The following is a 20,939-nucleotide window of genomic DNA, read 5'->3' as shown; positions in this document are numbered from 1 at the left end:
TTGTGACCCTATTGTAATTCCACCAGAGAAATTGTGTAAAATAGATAAATTTCTAGAGGTCCCTACTTACACTAATTTTTTTCCGGTCCCTAAAAGGATTTCGTACATTGTTACTAAGGAATGGGATAGACCAGGCATTCCGTTCTCTCCCCCTCCTACTTGTAAGAAAATGTTTCCCATATCAGACACCATGCAGGACTTGTGGCAGACGGTCGGTCCCTAAGGTGGAGGGAGCTATTTCTACCCTGGCTAAGCATACAACTATACCTATTGAGGACAGTTGTGCTTTCAAAGATCCTATGGATAAAAAAAATAGAGGGTCTTCTAAAGAAATTGTTTATTCATCAGGGTTTTCTTCTACAACCTATAGCGTGCATTGTTCCTGTAACTACTGCAGCTGCTTTTTGGTTCGAGGCTCTTAAGGTTGAGACTGCATTATATGATATTTTAGATAGAATTAAGGCTCTCAAGCTAGCTAATTCTTTTATTACAGATGCCGCTTTTCAACTGGCTAAATTAGCGGCAAAGAATTCAGGTTTTGCCATTTTAGCACGCAGAGCGTTATGGCTTAAGTCCTGGTCTGCTGATGTGTCATCAAAATCTAAGCTGTTAGCTATTCCTTTCAAAGGTAAGACCCTATTCGGGCCTGAACTGAAAGAGATCATTTCAGACATCACTGGAGGAAAAGGCCATGCCCTTCCTCAGGATAAGACAAATAGAATGAGGGCCAAACAAAATAATTTTCGTTCCTTTCGAAACTTCAAAGGTGGTCCCTCTACCGCCCCTGCCACAAAGCAGATGGGGAATTTTGCTCAATCCAAGTCAGTCTGGAGACCTAACCAGACCTGGAATAAAAGTAGACAGGCCAAGAAGCCCGCTGCTGCTACCAAGACAGCATGAAGGGGCAGCCCCCAATCCGGGACCGGTTCTAGTAGGGGGCAGACTTTCTCTCTTCGCTTGGGCAAGACGTTCAGGATTCCTGGGCTTTAGAAATTGTGACCCAGGGGGTATCATCTAGAATTCAAAGATTCTCCAAGGGGGAGATTTCATCTTTCATGTTTGTCTGTAAACCAGACAAAAAGAGAGGCGTTCTTACGCTGTGTAAAAGACCTATATACTATGGGTGTAATCTGCCCAGTTCCAAAAGCAGAACAGGGGTTTTACTCCAATCTGTTCGTGGTTCCCAAAAAAGAGGGAACCTTCAGACCGATTTTAGATCTCAAAATTCTAAACAAATTTCTCAGAGTCCCATCCTTCAAGATGGAGACCATTCTGACAATTTTACCAATGATCCAGGAGGGTCAATATATGACCACCGTGGATTTGAAGGATGCGTATCTTCACATTCCTATCCACAAAGATCATCACCAGTTCCTCAGGTTCGCCTTCCTGGACAAGCATTACCAGTTTGTGGCCCTTCCTTTCAGGTTGGCCACAGCTCCCAGAATTTTCACAAAGGTGCCAGGGTCCCTTCTGGCGGTTCTATGGCTGCGGGGCATAGCAGTGGCGCCCTATCTGGACGATATCTTGATTCAGGCGTCAACTTACCAGCTAACCAAATCTCACACGGACATTGTGTTGGCTTTTCTGTTGAAGACATATAATCCTTAAAACATTCTAGCTGTGTGGATCAGATAAAGAGGTCTATTTATGTAGGTGCGGACAGACATGATCCGCTATAGCGAATCATGTCTGCCGCCCATCGATAAATGCTGACAGAGGTGGCGGACGAGTTAAGGAGCAGCAGTCTTAGGACCGCTGCTTCTTAACTTCCGCATCAGTCGGAACTGAACTAAGATCTCACGGGTGGAAGGTGAACATAAAGAAGCGTTCACTTGTCCCTCTCACAAGCATTCCATTCCTAGGAACTCTGATAGACTCGGTAGATATGAAAATTTTTCTGACGGAGGTCAGAAAATCAAAGATCTTAACCACCTGCCGAGCACTTCATTCCATTCCTCGGCCGTCAATGGCTCAGTGTATGGAGGTAATCGGACTAATGGTAGCGGCAATGGACATAGTTCTGTTGGCTCGCTTGCATCTCAGACCACTGCAACTGTGCATGCTCAAACAGTGGAATGGGGATTATGCAAATTTATCTCCTCAGATAAATCTGGATCAAGAAACCAGAGACCCTCTCTTCTTTGGTGGTTGTCACAGGATCATCTGTCCAAGGGAATGTTTCCGCAGGCCAGAGTGGGTCATAGTGACGACGCACGCCAGCCTCTTGGGCTGGGGTGCAGTCTGGAATTCCCTGAAGGCGCAGGGTGTGTGGACTCAGGAGGAGGCTCTCCTTCCAATAAATATTCTAGAACTGAGAGCGATATTCAACGCGCTTCAGCCAAATTCATAAGATTCCAGTCAGAAAATATCACAACTGTAGCATATATCAATCATCAAGGGGGAACAAAGAGTTCTCTAGCGATGATGGAGGTTTCAAAAATCATTGATGGGCAGCGACTCACTCTTGCCATCTATCTATATCCCAGGAGTGGAGAACTGGGAAGCGGATTTTCTAAGTCGTCAGACTTTTCATCCGGGGGAGTGGGAGCTCCATCCGGAGGAGTTTGCACAATTGATTCATCAATGGGGCACACCAGAATTGGATCTGATGGCATCTCGTCAGAATGCCAAACTTCCTTGTTAGGGGTCCAGATCAAGGGATCCTCGAGCAGTACTGTTGCTCCGCTATGGAGTTTGAATTTAGTTCTTAAAGTTCTTCAAGGGGTTCAGTTTGAACCTATGCATTCCATAGATATTAAGCTTCTTTTTTGGAAAGTTCTGTTTTTAGTTGCTATCTCTTCTGCTCGAAGAGTTTCTGAGCTATCTGCTTTACAATGCGACTCGCCTTATCTTATATTCCATTCTGATAAGGTGGTTTTGCGTACCAAACCTGGATTCCTTCCTAAGGTTGTTTCTAATAAGAATATTAATCAGGAAATTGTTGTTCCTTCTGTGTCCTAACCCTTCTAAGAAGGAGCGTCTGTTACATAACTTGGACGTGGTTCGTGCCTTGAAGTTTTACTTTAAGGTTGTCTATTCTGGAAAGCGTAGAGGTCAAAAAGCTACGGCTACCTCTTTCTTTTTGGCTGAAAAGCATCATCCGTTTAGCATACGAGACTGCTGGACAGCAGCCTCCTGAAAGGATTACAGCTCATTCTACTAGAGCGGTGGCTTCCACATGGGCTTTTAAAAACGATGCTTCTTTTGAACAGATTTGTAAGGCTGCAACGTGGTCTTCCCTTCATACCTTTTCCAAATTTTCCAAATTTGATACTTTTGCTTCTTCGGAGGCTTTTTTTGGGAGAAAAGTTCTTCAAGCAGTGGTGCCTTCTGTTTAGGCATCTGTCTTGTCCCTCCCGTTCATCCGTGTCCTGTATTTTGGTATTGTATCCCACAAGTAAAGGATGAATCTGTGGACTCGTCGTATCATAGAAGAAATCAATTTATCAGGTAAGCATAAATTTACTTTTTGTTAAGGCTTTGGTTGGTATCAAGCCTGTTCATTAATTAATTTTCCCCTTTTTTGGAGTCTTATTTGGGTTAAAGATTTTGCAGGCTTTTCTTTTGAACTTATATTTTCTTTGAAGATTATCTACTTTCTTGGAAAATGTTTCTTTTGATTATCTCTTCTCCTACCAGAGTTTCTGATTTATCAGCTCTCTTGTGTCTCATCTGTTTTTTTTTTTGTTTTTTTTTTCCATCTAGATAAGTTGTTTTGTGGACTTTTTTTCCCTAAAGTTGTGAATTTGAACAACATTAGTAGAGAAATTGTTGTTCCTCCTTTGTGTACTAATCCTAAAGAATTCTTTGAGTTCTTTACATCTTTTGAATGTGGTAAGAGCTTTATAATTCTATATTGAGGTTTCTAGGTTTTCAGAAGACTTCTAGTCTATTTGTTGTTTTTCTTGTTCCAGAAAAGGTTAGGAAGCCTCTGCCATTTCTTTGGCATCCTGGTTAAAGCTTTTTTTTTTTTTCAAGGCTTATTTGGAGGCAGGCCAGGCTCCGCCTCAGAGATTTACAGCTCATTCTACTAAATTCAGTCGCCTTTTCTTGGGTTATTTCAGAATGAAGCTTAGGTTCATCAAATTTGCAAATCAGTAATTTTTTCTTCTTTGCATACTTTTGTTTTTACCATTTTGATGTATTTGCTTCTTCTGAAGCAGTGTTTAGTAGAAAGTTTTTCAGACAGCTGTTTCAAATTTGATTCTACTGCTTTTGATTTAAGTTTTTTGAGAGAAACTTTAATTATTGTGTGGATTCAATTTCTCAGTGGAAATAGCTCTTTTTTTTATCCCTCCCTCTAGTGACACTTCTGTGGACTTCCACATCTTGGGTATTTCTATCCCATACGTCACTAGCTCATGGACTCTTGCTAATTACATGAAAGAAAACATAATTCCTGTAAGAACTTACCTGATAAATTAATTTCTTTCATATTGGCAAGAGTCTACGAGGCCCACCCTTTTTATGGTGGTTATGTTTGTTGATTTTTTTTTTTGTAAAAAAGCACAATAATATTTCCAGTTCCTTTTTTGTATGCTTTTTTACTCCTTTGTGTTATCACCTCACTTCTTGGCTATTCGTTAAACTGAGTTGTGGTTGTGGTGGGAGGTGTATTTATAGGCATTTGAGGTTGGGGGAACTTTGCCCCCTCCTGGTAGGAATGTGTATCCCATACGTCACTAGCTCATGGACTCTTGCCAATATGAAATAAATTAATTTATCTGAAGTTCTTACATAAATTATGTTACATTAGCTGTTTTTTTTTTTTTGTTGTTGTTTTTTTTTCATCGTAGAAGATGATGATAAAGGTGGAAAAATGGGAACGCTGGATTCTGTGCAACAGAGGCGACAATACAGAAGGCAAAATCAGCAGTCCTCTTCAGGTGCCAATTTCATTTAATTTTTTAAACGCCCAAACTGTGTACTGAACTTCTTCTTTTTTTTTTTTTTTTTTTTTTTTTTCTTAGCCCTTTTTGAAGAAAACCTCTAATGCCACTCTGTATTGAATGAACAAATGCAGCATTTTTTGTAGAAAGCCAATAGTTTCTAAACAGGCCTTTTCAACTTTCCGTAAAGGCACAGTTAACACATTGAGATTTTAATATAAAATGTTATGCAAGAATTTTACACCTGGTCTCTTTTATGCTGTTTAGCTCGGAAAATTGGGTATTTTTTATTTGCAGAGCTGAAAATGCATCCTGACTTCTCAAGGCTAAACCTGCACCTGCTCCATACTTTCCCTAATTGGCTTTAACAAAACTCCCAAACTACACCTCATATCAATATTATCATGACTAGCCTTTTTGTCTGCAGCCCAGATTTGCTGCTTCAAAGTAGGCAAATGGTGGATGGAGTTTGTTGAAAAACAATTGCAATAAACAAGATGTTTTTTGTAAAGCTTTAGACAGCTTATATATTCTATAACACAACATGTTTTCTTCTTAAACAGGAAGAGACCACAGCTGCATTCATTACTTTTGGGAATTCAGAACCTGGCCACCAGGAGGCGGCAGACACCCCAGCCAAAGGCTTCAAATACCTCTCACTTCCCTCAGTCATTGTTTGCCTTTCGTCACAGGAGGTTGGCAGATAAGTGTCAGAATTTCGAGTCACGTCTCTTAAGGAGGGTAGTACTCTTCGAAATGGGACTGGAGTTTTAAGTAGTCCTGTCAGCCTCTCTGAGAGCATGGATGAAGGTTAGAGTCCGGAGATGCAGGGAGAGTTTTTCTGCGAATCCATCCCAACTCATTAAACGCTCCTTGAACAATCAGTGTTGACGAGTTTCGCTGCCTGCGTTTGTTCACTTAAGTGCATGTCGGAATCAAGGCTACTATCTGTCACACTTGAAGGGCAGTGTTCCTGTTCCACGGTGTGGATTCCGGTAAGATAGTTTCATTTTACTTCATTATGTGAATGTGATAACGTAAAGGTAGGGTCCCAGTGGGACTCCTTTTATCTTAAAATAAGGAATCATGGGTTAATATCCCCTAAGGGGGGAGTTATTGAACAGGGGGGACTTTAATCATGTTTATGTGGTTTTATCTGCTGAGGTGTAGTAATACTTTAGGCTTATGGCTTTTCGAAACATTAACGGCCTTATCGTCATTTGGTGCGATCTTTAGATTTGCACGCTATTTTATGACTTGCACAGCGCACCTCGTGACAGGGAGCGGTTATGTTGTTCACTTCCGTATGCTGACCGTGTGGCGATAGTCTGCTTGTGGGTTGTTTGGTTCACAGGAGGTGGTTAGTGCCCCAGCCATTGGGGGTGTAACGAAGGTGTCAGTTACCATTTGTCAATTTTGTAATCCCATGATGGAGGATTCTGACTCTTTAGACATGGATATCTCCGATGCCGAGAATGTGTCTTGTGATGAATATGAAATGGCTCGGGTTATCCATGCCCATCAATTATGTTCCGATTGCCGTTCCAGAGTACTTTCTTCTCCCGATTCAGGGTCCTCTGAGTGCGTTGTCATCCGCCCCCGAGGATGCTAGGTCCTGCGAGGCGCGTGTCCCAGAAACTTCCTTTGTTACGCAAGCAGGTGTCCCTTTGGTCTTTACTCCTCCGGAAGGTGGCCTGTTTCCTCCAGAGGTTATGGCACGGTCCAGCATGGCCATATCTGCGACCTTGGCTCATTTGTATCTCCCAAGTGAAATATTTTTAAGATACTGTCCGTGTTCTGTCAACCGGGGCCCGCTGGGCGGGGGATCGCCCAATTCAGTTCGACCTCCTGGGGAAGAGGGGGCTCTCCCGGCCTTGGGGCCGGAGTAGTTTGTCGATCCGGCAACGGATAATTTTGCCTTCCGTTATAGATTGGCACGTCTTCGTGTCTGAAGACATGTTTTGGCATTGCTAGAGAATCCCAGTCCTAGTGGGCCGAGGGATTTGAGGCCTTAGATGCCGATGGCAACCTGGATAGACGTTTTGGAGATAAAGCTAATCTTATCTATTTTTCTTTCTTTTATGTATTGGTTCCAGTTTTGAGCTTGGGTGAAGGGGGCCTTCTAATCGGCTGGTCCGGTTGGGCGTACCCTTCTTTCACCCGTGGGTGCTGTCTTACTTTTATTTTTGATCCGGATAGGATGCATTTGATTTATTTGTATAAAGCTCATGTCTGATATAACTTTCGTTTAGGGAACGTTCTTTCTGGAACCGATACTTGCGATTTTGTGGTCGCATGGGCACTTCCTCAGAAGTTGCGCACTTTGGTCAAGTCCAAGGTTATGTCTTCTAGTTCATATTATCAAGCCTTCTTGTCGATTTTTCTTGAACCTTAGACAGAACTGAAGTGCTCTTATACCAGACAAGATACTGGTCGGGCGCTATCTACTGTCTCTTGGGTTCATGTCACCCTCGTGGTGCTGATTAGCCTTTAAAAAATGAAGAAAAAAGGCCTAGTGTTATGGACTCTGGACTCGGATCCTACAACGACGTTTGGGGCCTGGGGCGTAGATCCAACGCTTCTGCTAGGAGGGTTGTTTGCTCCAATATAAGTTGGTTTTTGCTGGCAATGTTTCTTGAGATGCGTGAACGACTTTCAGACGTCGTTGTGGGTTCTATGTCCCCTGAGGACTCGAACTGTGGGTTTCTTTTAATTTGGAAGTCTGGAAATGTGATATTCCAGAGGTGTAGTATTCGATTAAGTGGACTTAAGACGACTCCTGTAGCCTAGTCACATCTTTTTGTGGTGGCAATGTTTATTTCCCTCCCGTCTTGGGTTGGGTCATTTGTTATGGAAGAGTGGACGTGTCCTTTTTATCAGTTTCGTTTGCTCTAGTGCGTGGAGTGCAGGGGTCTCCCTGCCATTCTACCAGGAGCTGCGAGGCTCCTGTTATTCCATTCAAGGATGTCGGGAGATCGATCCGGCAGGGATCTCTGGAGACTGTCGTCCAAGATAAAAACTTCCCTTTAACATACCATGGTCTTTGACTCTCAGGTTCTACCCATCGATCTTTTTGAAAATCTAGCCCTTCGGGCTTGAGAGTAGGTCGTCTTAGGTCAGTTACAGTCTTCTCGTCTCTCTGGGGTCAGGAAACTGATCATTTAGCCTTCCAGCGTGGGGTCAGGTCATTAGGCCTGTCTAGATGGATTACCTTGTGCTCCAAAGGTACTAGTGGCCCTTTCCTAAACCGGTCGGGAGTTCTTTTCAGACTCTTGTGTTTGTGGATATTGTTTGGTATTTTACATTTAAGGACTTTAGATGGTGGTAGGCTCTGTATGGGTGCGCTCCTAACCATAGGAGGCAGCTTAAGGGTTTCTGGGGTTTCAGATCTTCGGATCGGTTCCGTTTTTTGAGGCCTCCGGTTAAGGACCATGTCTCTTGCCTGGAAAGGTATATGGAAGGTTCTGCTTAACCTCCAGGGTTTGGTCTCTCACGTGCCTTTGGAGGGAGCGGGGGTTTTCTGACTCTGAGAGATAATATAATATAAACCTGAGGCTTCAGTTTTGAGGTTTTCTGACAGGTTTTTTCTTGTCTGCTTGGGACATCTGATGCTATCTGGTAGGTTCCAGTTGTTATCAACTGTGCTGACAATATAGGCCGAGGGTTGGCCTCTAGAAGGGGGTTTTCAGTTAATCTTCTCACCTTGGGTGGGGAAGGTATTTTCTTTCTAATGACCCAGTGAGTCCACGGATCTAATTACTATTGGGAATATCACTCCTACCCAGCAGGAGGCAGCAAAGATCACCACAGCAAAGCTGTTTAATATCCCTTCCCTCCAACCCCAGTCATTCTCTTTGCCTATGTTAGAGCAAGGAAGGGGTAAAGTTAGGTGTTGTAAAGAATATTCTTCAAGCAAGATTTTATTTTTCAAGCAGTGCAATATTGTTCTGCTTTGTCCTAGGGTGTAGCCGTAGTCCATATCAGTCTCTTTAGTAGAGCACTGGTGGCTTTCAAGCAATGGGGACTTGTGGGATACAATCCTCACTGCGCCTCCCATGTATTTAATGCTGCCCTATTCGTGCAAGCCTGAGTAAGATTACTCGGTCTTTGTTTTTATCCACAGGTCCATGTGAGGGAACTGGCCTTCTCAAATCTAGTGAGCTGCCGTGCTTCCTGGCAGAAGTCTAAAGGTAAGTGCTAACTTTATTTTTTCTGGGACACAATGCAGAAAATATAAGGATGGCACTTTACAATATGATTGTGGGACAAGAGACATTCACCTATCACTTAGGGGATCATTTTATTATGGGCAGCAATAGCAGGCACTGGGGATGAGGAGATATGGCTCAGAGGTGGTGTTTTTATTATTTCTTTACTCCCTGCGGCTTTGGTATATTTTCAGCCGATCAGGAGGTTAACGCAACGCCCACGATGGGGTGGGGTTAGCTGAGAAGGCATTTCTGTTGCGTTACGGAGCAGAGTAATAGCTGCGTCAGACACTAGCTGAATAACGGTTACTTTTCGTTTTCATATTAGACTTCTCCAGCTTTGTATGCTGAATCAATGGTGCAGGGATTATACAAGGATATCACAATTAATATCCTTAAATCCCAATGTTCGACTATCTCTGACTTGGTGGTTAGATCACCATCGTATAGTTCTAGGGGCCTCTGGTTCGTCCAACCTGGTCTGTGATCTCAACAGATGCAGGTCTTTTCAGGTTGGGGAGCTGTTTGGAGATCTGACAGCACAAGGGGTTTGGGAATCTCAAGAGGAGAGATTACCAATCAATATTTTGGAACTCTGTGCAATTTTCAGGGCTCTTCAGGCTTGGCCTCTATTGCAGAGAGAACTCTTCATTTGTTTTCAGACAGACAATATCACAACTGTGGCATATGTCAGTTATCAGGGTGGGACTCAGTCCCCTAGCTATGAAAAAAGTATCCATCCAGATGTGTTTTCTCAGATTCAGATGTGGGGTCTTCCAGAAATAGATCTAATGGCTTCTCATCTAAACAAGAAACTTCCCAGGTACCTGTCCAAGGATCTTCAGGCGGAAGCAGTGGATGCGTTGACACTTCCTTGGTGCTACTAACCTGCTTATATTTTCCTGCCTCTAGTTCTTCCAAGAGTGATATCTAAAATCATCATGGAACAGTCATTTGTATTTCTGGTAGCTCCAGCATGGCCTCACAGGTTTTGGTATGCGGATCTTGTTCGGATGTCAAGTTGCCAACCTTGGCCTCTTCCATTTAGGTCTGATTTTCTGTCTGAAGGTCCTTTTTTTTTTCCGTCAGGATTTCAAATCATTAAGTTTGAAGTTATGGAAATTGAACGCCTAGTGCTTAGACATAGAAGTTTCTCTAAGTGATTATTACTATGTTACTGAATTGTAAATCTGTTTCTAGAAAGGTTTATTATCGAGTTTGGAAGACTTTTCTTCATGGTGTTCTTCATATAAATTTGCTTGGCCTTCTTTCAGAAATTCCTAGAATTTTACAGTTTCTTCAGGATGGTTTGGATAAGGTTTTGTCTGCAAGTTCCTTGAAGGGACACATCTTTGCTCATTCTGTGTTATTTCACAGAAAGATTGCTAAGCTTCCTGATATTCACTGTTTTTAACAGGCTTTGGTCTGTATCAAGCCTGTTATGAAATCAATCTCTCCTCCTTGCAGTCTTAATTTGGTTTTGAAGGCTTTACAGGCGCCTCCATTTGAGCCTATGCATTCTTTGGATATTAAAACTACTTTCTTAGAAAGTGTTGTTCCTTTTGGCCATCTCTTCTGCTAGAAGAGTTTCTGAATTATCTACTCTTTATTGTGAATCTTTCTGATTTTTCATCACGGATTAGGTGGTTTTGCGGACTTCATTTAAATTCTTTCAATTAAGGTTGTGATTTCTAACAACATTAATAGAGAAATTGTTGTCCCTTCCTTGTGTCCTAATCCTAAGAATTCTTTGGAGAAATCCTTCCATTCTTTGGATGTGGTAAGAGCTTGGAAATATTATGTTGAAGATACTAAATATTTCAGGAAGACTTCTAGTCTATTTGTTATCTCTTCTGGTTCTAGGAAAGGTCAGAGGGCTTCTGCCATTTCCTTGGCTTCGTGGTTAAAGCTTTGGTTTCATTCAGCTTATTTGGGGTCGGGTCAAGCCCGTCTCAGAGAATTACAGCTCATTCTACTAGATCAGTCTCCACTTCGTGGGCTTTTAAGAATGAAGCTTCAGTTGATCAGATTTGCAAAGCAGCAACCTGGTCTTCTTTGCATACATTTACTAAATTCTACCGTTTTTATGTATTCGCTTCTTCGGAAGCAGTTTTTGGTAGAAAAGTTCTTCAGGCAGCCGTTTCAGTTTGATTCTTCTGCTTATGTTTTAATTTTGTTATTTTCATTTAATGAGAATTAACTTATATTTTGGGTTGTGGGTTATTTTTTCAGCGAGAAATGGCTGCTTTTATTTTTATCCCTCCCTCTCTAGTGACTCTTGTGTGGAGTTCCACATCTTGGGTATTGCTATCCCATACGCCACTAGCTCGTGGACTCTTGCCAATTACATGAAAGAAAACATAATTTATGTAAGAACTTACCTGATAAATTAATTTCTTTCATATTGGCAAGGCCCACCCTTTTTGTGGTGGTTATGATTTTTTTGTATAAAGCACAATTATTTACAAATTCCTTTGATGCTTTTTACTCCTTTATCACCCCACTTCTTGGCTATTCGTTAAACTGAATTGTGGGTGTGGTGAGGGGTGTATTAAGCATTTTGAGGTTTGGGAAACTTTGCCCCTCCTGGTAGGATTGTATATCCCATACGTCCCTAGCTCATGGACTCTTACCAATATGAAAGAAATGAATTTATCAGGTAAGTTCTTACATAAATTATGTTTTTCTTTGAAACCGACTGCATAGAGAATGAGATTGAATCCCTGATCTTAGTTTGGAGATATTTCTCCAAGCCTGTAATTAATACTCTTGTTCAGGTGTGCTAGCCGGTCACCAGATGAATTTATCATAAGGTGTACTTGGTGTGAAGCGCGTGGCTTGGATTGGCAAAAGGTTCCATGTGTTCAGTTCCTCCAGGAAGGGCTAGCTAAGGTTATTCTCGCTAGTTCCATTAGGGGCCAGATTTCAGCCATTTTTGTGTTCTATAATAAGTTGGCACAGTGTCCGGATGTTTAATAGTTTGTTCAAGCTTTGGCTTGAATGTCAAGTTTGATGAATCAGTACCCGGTTTTTAAAAATCCTTTTAAAAACAGGGGCACTTTCATTCATCAAACTTTACATTTTACTCGTTTTGTTAAAATACTTAACTTTTAATCTTGAAAGTCTCTCCAGTGCAGTCGCAAGCCTCTTCATACAGTTGCAAGAAAAAGTATGTGAACCTTTTGGAATGATATGGATTTCTGCACAAATTGGTCATAAAATGTGATCTGATCATCATCTAAGTCACAACAATAGACAATCACAGTCTGCTTAAACTAATAACACACAAAGAATGAAATGTTGCCATGTTTTTATTGAACACACCATGTAAACATTCACAGTGCAGGTGGAAAAAGTATGTGAACCCCTAGACTAATGACATCCCCAAGAGCTAATTGGAGTGAGATGTCAGCCAACTGGAGTCCAATCAATGAGATGAGATTGGAGATGTTGGTTACAGCTGCCCTGCCCTATAAAAAATACACACCAGTTCTGGGTTTGCTTTTCACAAGAAGCATTGCTTGATGTGAATGATGCCTCGCACAAAAGAGCTCTCAGAAGACCTACGATTAAGAATTGTTGACTTGCATAAAGCTGGAAAGGGTTATAAAAGTATCTCCAAAAGGCTTGCTGTTCATCAGTCCACGGTAAGACAAATTGTCTATAAATGGAGAAAGTTCAGCACTGCTGCTACTCTCCCTAGAAGTGGTCCGTCCTGTAAAGATGACTGCAAGAGCACAGCGCAGACTGCTCAATGAGATGAAGAAGAATCCTAGAGTGTCAGCTAAAGACTTACAAAAGTCACTGGCAAATGCTAACATCCCTGTTGGCGAATCTACAATACGTAAAACACTAAACAAGAATGAATTTCATGGGAGGATACCAGAGGAAGCCACTGCTGTCCAAACAAAACATTGCTGCACATTTACAGTTTGCACAAGAGCACCTGCATGTTCCACAGCAGTACTGGCAAATATTCTGTGGACAGATGAAACCAGAGTTGAGTTGTTTTGGAAGAAACACACAACACTATGTGTGGCGAAAGAGGCACAGTACACCAACATCAAAACCTCATCCCAACTGTGAAGTATGGTGGTGGGGGCATCATGGTTTGGGGCTGCGGATTGCTATCATCGAAGGAAAAATGAATTCCCAAGTTTATCAAGACATTTTGCAGGAGAACTTAAGGCCATCTATCTACCAGCTGAAGCTCAACAGAAGATGGGTGTTGCAACAGGACAATGACCTAAAGCATAGAAGTAAATCAACAACAGAATGGCTTAAACAGAATAAAATACGCCTTCTGAAGTGGCCCAGTCAGAGTCCTGACCTCAACCCGATTGAGATGCTGTGGCATGACCTCAAGAAAGCGATTCACACCAGACATCCCAAGAATATTGCTGAACTGAAACAGTTCTGTAAAGAGGAATGGTCAAGAATTACTCCTGACCGTTGTGCACGTCTGATCAGCAACTACAGGAAACGTTTGGTTGAAGTTATTGCTGCCAAAGGAGGTTCAACCAGTTATTAAATCCAAGGGTTCACATACTTTTTCCACCTGCACTGTGAATGTTTACATGGTGTGTTAAATAAAAACATGGCAACATTTCATTCTTTGTGTTATTAGTTTAAGCAGACTGTGATTGTCTATTGTTGTGACTTAGATGATGATCAGATCACATTTTATGACCAATTTGTGCAGAAATCCATATCATTCCAAAGCGTTCACATACCTTTTTCTTGCAACTGTATGTCAAAAATGACAAATCTGGCTCCCTCCAATCACAGCGTTTATTTTTGTTGAGACTTTCTTCCCCTAGAAGAGTTTCAGGATTGTCACCTCTTCAATGTGACCTGCCTTATTTAATTTTTTTTTTTTTTAAATAAGGATAAGGCAGTGTTTTGCGAACTGGTCCCAAATTTCTACCCAAGGTTGTGTCTACGGACAATATTAACCAGTAGATTGTAGTTCCATCCTTGTGTCCTAACGCAAAGTCATCCAAAGAAAGATTGTTGCACATTTTGGATGTTAGGGTTTTTCCTCCATGCTACCAAGGAGTTTCGGCAATCATCTAGTTTGTTTGTCCTTTTATCTGGCATGGGCCAGGAGGGCTACCGCAGTTACCTTTTTATACTCTTGGTTGAGAAATATTTGCATGGCTTATTTGGAGGCAGGTCATCAACCTCCAGCACGTAACACTTATTACGGCCCATTCCTCTCATTCGATTTCCAAGTCCTGGGCTTTTCAGAATGTGGCTTTGGTAGAACAGATTTGCAAAGCTGCTACCTGGTCTTCACTCCATACTTAAACAAGATTCTATCAGTTTGATGTTTTTGTTTCGGCTGAGGTTTCTTCTGGTAGGAAAGTTCTTCTGGCGGTGGTGACTGCCTTACCTGTTCATCCCCCCCCCCCATATTCTCCTTTTGTGGCTTCTAGAACTTATGTATTCTCATATATTAGAATGTATTTTTGTGGTCTCTCACTACCATTAGAAAGAAAACAAGTTATGCTTACCTGATTTATTTTCTTTCTTGGTATTTTTTTTTTTTTTAAATTAAAAAGTGTTAATGCAAAACTAGAAAATTGGTAATAAAGGGATTTATCTATCTTTTAAAACAATACATTTCTGGTGTTGACTGTCACTTTAACCTCTCAACGACCAACAACGTATGGGGTTCGTCCTGCAAAAAAAATGCAAAGGACCAAGGACGTACCCCGTACGTCGTTGGTCTTTGAAAGCCCTGGAAGCGATCCTGATCGCTTCCTGCCGCTTTCATGTTATTGCAGTGATGCCTCGATATTGAGGCATCCTGCAATAACAGTTTTGAGCAGTCCGATGCAGAGAGAGCCACTCTGTGGCCCTCTCTGCATCGGCCATTGATCGCTGTGTTCGTTGGTGGGTCGGAGCTTATCCAGGGAGGCGGGTGGGCGGTGATCAGTGGAGGAGGGGGGCGGGATCGCGTGTGGGGTGCGTGCCAGAATGCGCGTGCGTTGGAGAACGTGCACGAGGGTGGGTGCGGGTGGGAACCCTACACTATGGAACAAGTCTAAGGACTCAGTGGGAGAGAGGGTCAAAATAAGTAAAATTAGTAATCTGGGAGAGGGTTGGGGGTTGTGGGGGGGCAGCTACACTACAGAAAATAGTTGGTTTTTTAATAAAAAATAAACAAAGGTTTTGGATTTCAAACTGGGTACTGGCAGACAGCTGCCAGTACCCATTATGGCGCACAATAAGGCAGGGGAGGGGGGGTTAGAGAGCTGTTTGGGTGGGATCAGGCAGGTTGGGGGCTAAGGGGGGATCCTACACAGCAGCATATGTAAATATGCTTTAAAAAAAAATAAGAATAGGCTTTTATTTTAGTACTGGCAGACTTTCTGCCAGTACTTAAGATGGCGGGGACAATTGTGGGGTGGGGGATGGAAGAGGGCTGTTTGGGAGGGATCAGGGGGTGTGATGTGTCAGGTGGGAGGCTGATCTCTACACTAAAGCTAAAATTAACCCTACAAGCTACCTAATTAATCCCTTCACTTCTAGCCATAATACACGTGTGATGCGCAGCGGCATTTAGCGGCCTTCTAAAGCAACGCCAAAGTCATATGTCTGCTATTTCTGAACAAAGGGGATTCCAGAGAAGCATTTACAACCATTTGTGCTAGAATTGCACAAGCTGTTTGTAAATAATTTCAGTGAGAAACCTAAAGTTTATGAAAAAGTTAGTGAAAAAAAGGAACAATTTTTTTTTATCTGATCGCATTTGACGGTGAAATGGTGGCATGAAATATACCATAATGGGCCTAGATCAATACTTTGGGTTGTCTACTACACTAAAGCTAAAATTAACCCTACAAGCTCCCTAATTAACCCCTTCACTGCTGGGCATAATACACGTGTGGTGCGCAGCAGCATTTAGCAGCCTTATAATTACCAAAAAGCTACACGAAAGCCATATATGTCTGCTATTTCTGAACAAAGGGGATCCCAGAGAAGTATTTACAACCATTTGTGCCATAATTGCACAAGCTGTTTGTAAATAATTTCAGTGAGAAACCTAAAATTGTGAAAAATTTAAGTTTTTTTTTTTAATTTAATCGCATTTGGCGGTGAAATGGTGGCATGAAATATACCAAGATGGGCCTAGATCAATACTTGGGCTTGTCTACTACACTACTCTAAAGCTAAAATTAATCATAGAAGCTCCCTACATGCTCCCTAATTAATGCCTTCACTGCTGGGCATAATACACGTGTGGTGCGCAGTGGCATTTAGCGGCCTTATAATTGCCAAAAAGCAACGCCAAAGCCATATGTCTTCTATTTCTGAACAAAGAGGATCCCAGAGAAGCATTTACAACCATTTATGCCATAATTGCACAAGTTGTTTGTAAATAATTTCAGTGAGAAACCTAAAGTTTGTGAAAAAATTTGCGAAAATGTGAACGATTTTTTTTATTTGATCGCATTTGGCGGTGAAATGGTGCTATGAAATATACCAAAATGAGCCTAGATCAATACTTTGGGATGTCTTCTAAAAATATATATATATACATGTCAAGGGATATTCAGGGATTCCTGAAAGATATCAGTGTTCCAATGTAACTAGCGCTAATTTTGAAAAAAATTGGTTTGGAAATAGCAAAGTGCTACTTGTATTTATGGCCCTATAACTTGCAAAAAAAGGAAAGAACATGTAAACATTGGGTATTTCTAAACTCAGGACAAAATTTAGAAACTATTTAGCATGGGTGTTTTTTGGTGGTTGTAGATGTGTAGCAGATTTTGGGGGTCAAAGTTAGAAAAAGTGTGTTTTTTTTCCATTTTTTCCTCATATTTTATAAATTTTTTAATAGTATATTATAAGATATGATGAAAATAATGGTATCTTTAGAAAGTCCATTTAATGGCGAGAAAAACTGTATATAATGTGTGTACAGTAAATGAGTAAGAGGAAAATTACAGCTAAACACAAACAGCGCAAAAATGTGGCTTTGGTCATTAAGGGGTTAAAGTGACATGGAACATTTTTCTTTCATTCAGATAAAGCAAACAATTTCCAATTTACTTGTATTATCAGATTTGCTTCATTTTTTGCTGAAGGAGCAACAATGCACTACTAGGAGCTAGCTGAACACATTGGCCGAGCCAGTTGACAAGAGGCATATATGTACAGCCACCAATCAGAAGCTAGCTCCTAGTAGTGCATTGCTGCTCATAAGTCTACCTATGTATTCTTTCTAACAAAGGATACCAAAAGAACAAACTAAATTAGATAATACAAGTAAATTGGAAAACGTTTAAAATTTGTATGCTTTATCTGAATCATGAAAGAAAAATGGAGGGTCACTTAGAAATGTATGAAATCTATTTATTCCGTCATTAGTGCAGTAACAAGCAAATTTATTTTTTTTATTTTTTTTTTTTGCAGATTGTCTTATTTGTTTGTTTGTTGTTTTTTTTATAAGATTCTGGATCATCATCATCTTCTGAGGATGAAAGACCAAAACGAACTGTGAAGAATGGTGAAGTAGGGAGACGCAGGCGGCATTCTGGCTCTCGAAGTCTTTCCCCTTCTAGAAAACGGCCTAAGGATTCTCCTCCGCGGTATGTTTTGCTGCATGTTTGCATTGATGCATGGTATGATACTAAAGCTGTGAGTTTTTTTGCAGATTAGTTTTGATTTAAAAACCTTTTTGTTTCTTCCCTGCTCTCAGGATGCAGACTGGGAAAAGGTGGCAATCACCTCTTAAAAGGTTAGTTTAGATTTTTTTAAAATTAAAAGTATTTGTAGCTGATTCACAGTGAAAAGGTTCACATTTGTGCACTTGGCGTTGATATTACCATTCCTGTTAAGTCTTTCTTTATAACAAAATGCAGTTTAGTGTCATTATATAATCTATGCAGCAATCATAAGGTGAGTGTACATGGGCATGTGCAGTATTGCTAGCATGTTTTCTTGGCAGTTAGATCTTTTAACAGAAGTGTTTATGCAGTTGCCTGTGTTATTACAAGTGTTTCTTTCATGTAATTGGCAAGAGTCCATGAGCTAGTGACATATGGGATATACAATCCTACCAGGAGGGGCAAAGTTTCCCAAACCTCAAAATGCCTATAAATACACCCCTCACCACACCCACAATTCAGTTTTACAAACGTTGCCTCCTATGGAGGTGGTGAAGTAAGTTTGTGCTAATATTTCTACGTTGATATGCGCTTCTCAGCATTGTTGAAGCCCGATTCCTCTCAGAGTACAGCGAATGTCAGAGGGACGTGAAGGGAGTATCACTTATTTGAATACGATGATTTCCCTAACGGGGGTCTATTTAATAGGTTCTCTGTTATCGGTTGTAGAGATTCATCTCCTACCTCCCTTTTCAGATCGACGATATACTCTCAATTTACCATTACCTCTACTAACTGTTTTAGTACTGGTTTGGCTATCTGCTATATGTGGATGGGTGTCTTTTGGTAAGTATGTTTTCATTACTTAAGACACTCTCAGCTATGGTTTGGCACTTTATGTATTTATATAAAGTTCTAAATATATGTATTGTACTTATATTTGCCATGAGTCAGGTTCATGTATTTCCTTTTGCAGACTGTTAGTTTCATATTTGGGGAATGTAAACATTTTAAGAAATTTTTTTCTTACCTGGGGTTTAGTCTTTTTTTTTTCAATTGACTACTTCTTGCAATTGCGGGTATTAGGCCCTCTGGTGCGTCAAATGCTAAACTTTATTGCGTCATTTTTGGCGCGAAAAAATACGTTTATGACGCAACCTCGTCATTTCCGGCGTCATACATGACGCCGAGACCTTTCACACGGCGGCGTCATTAGTGACGCAAGTGTGTCATTTCCGGTTATTTTTGGCGCCAAAAAAGAGTTTACGTTATGTTGTGCATCATACTTGGCGCCAAACTTTTTCATTATTTCAATACCCCTTGTATGTTTGCTTTTTGCTATTAGAGGCCTATGCATTTTTTCCCATTCCTGAAACTGTTATATAAGGAAATAGATAATTTCTCTTGTAAGATGTATCGAGTCCACGGATTCATCCTTACTTGTGCGATATTCTCCTTCCCAACAGGAAGTGGCAAAGAGAGCACCCACAGCAGAGCTGTCTATATAGCTCCTCCCTTAGCTCCACCCCCCAGTCATTCTCTTTACCTACTCTAAGAAACTAGGAAGTGCAGAGCGAGTGTGGTGACAAAAATGTTAGTTTTTTATTTCTTTCATGTAATTAGCAAGAGTCCATGAGCTAGTGACGTATGGGATATACATTCCTACCAGGAGGGGCAAAGTTTCCCAAACCTCAAAATGCCTACAAATACACCCCTCACCACACCCACAAATCAGTTTTACAAACTTTGTGCTAGATTCTACGTTGATATGCGCTCCGCAGCAGGTTGGAGCCCGGTTTTCCTCTCAGCGTGCAGTGAATGTCAGAGGGATGTGAGGAGAGTATTGCCTATTTGAATTCAATGATCTCCTTCTACGGGGTCTATTTCATAGGTTCTCTGTTATCGGTCGTAGAGATTCATCTCTTACCTCCCTTATCAGATCGACGATATACTCTTTTATATATATATATATATATATATATATATATATATATATATATATATATATACCATTACCTCTGCTGATTTTCGTTTCAGTACTGGTTTAGCTTTCTACAACATGTAGATGAGTGTCCTGGGGTAAGTAAGTCTTATTTTCTGTGACACTCTAAGCTATGGTTGGGCACTTTTATATAAAGTTCTAAATAAATGTATTCAAACATTTATTTGCCTTGACTCAGGATGTTCAACATTCCTTATTTTCAGACAGTCAGTTTCATATTTGGGATAATGCATTTGAATAAAACAATTTCTTTCATGTAATTAGCAAGAGTCCATGAGCTAGTGACGTATGGGATATACATTCCTACCAGGAGGGGCAAAGTTTCCCAAACCTCAAAATGCCTATAAATACACCCCTCACCACACCCACAATTCAGTTTTACAAACTTTGCCTCCGATGGAGGTGGTGAAGTAAGTTTGTGCTAGATTCTACGTTGATATGCGCTCCGCAGCAAGTTGGGGCCCGGTTTTCCTCTCAGCGTGCAGTGAATGTCAGAGGGATGTGAGGAGTATTGCCTATTTTGAATGCAGTGATTTCCTTCTAAGGAGTCTATTTCATAGGTTCTCTGTTATCGGTCGTAGAGATTCATCTCTTACCTCCCTTTTCAGATTGACGATATACTCTTATATATACCATTACCTCTACTGATTCTCGTTTCAGTACTGGTTTGGCTATCTACTATATGTAGATGAGTGTCCTGGGGTAAGTAAGTCTTATTTTTTGTGACACTCCTAGCTATGGTTGGGCACTTTGTTTATAAAGTTCTAAATATATGTATTCAAACATTTATTTGCCTTGACTCAGAATGTTCAACTTTCCTTATTTTTCAGACAGTCAGTTTCATATTTGGGATAATGCATTTTAATTTAACATTTTTTCTTACCTTAAAATTTGACTTTTTCCCTGTGGGCTGTTAGGCTCGCGGGGGCTGAAAATGCTTCATTTTATTGCGTCATTCTTGGCGCGGACTTTTTTGGCGCAAAAATTCTATTTCCGTTTCCGGCGTCATACGTGTCGCCGGAAGTTGCGTCACTTTTTGACGTTATTTTGCGCCAAAAATGTCGGCGTTCCGGATGTGGCGTCATTTTTGGCGCCAAAAAGCATTTAGGCGCCAAATAATGTGGGCGTCTTATTTGGCGCGAAAAAATATGGGCGTCACTCTTGTCTCCACATTATTTAAGTCTCATTTTTTATTGCTTCTGGTTGCTAGAAGCTTGTT

General features: G+C 41.0%; 1 protein-coding gene across 1 annotated transcript in view; it reads left to right on the top strand.

Annotated features, from left to right (window-relative positions):
• The window catches only part of SRRM1 (serine and arginine repetitive matrix 1), a gene marked incomplete in the record, with an annotated part of 533,145 nt that overhangs the window by 267,781 nt on the left and 244,425 nt on the right, over positions 1-20,939 (top strand). The window contains 3 exon segments of the mRNA XM_053705381.1: positions 4,800-4,889; positions 17,562-17,700; positions 17,811-17,849. Of these exon segments, the coding sequence (XP_053561356.1) occupies positions 4,800-4,889; positions 17,562-17,700; positions 17,811-17,849 (268 nt within the window).

Source organism: Bombina bombina, chromosome 3 (assembly GCF_027579735.1).
Source record: "Bombina bombina isolate aBomBom1 chromosome 3, aBomBom1.pri, whole genome shotgun sequence".
In the NCBI taxonomy this organism is placed as follows: domain Eukaryota; kingdom Metazoa; phylum Chordata; class Amphibia; order Anura; family Bombinatoridae; genus Bombina; species Bombina bombina.
Note: the sequence above shows the minus strand (reverse complement) of the source record. Positions and strands in the feature narration are given on the sequence as shown.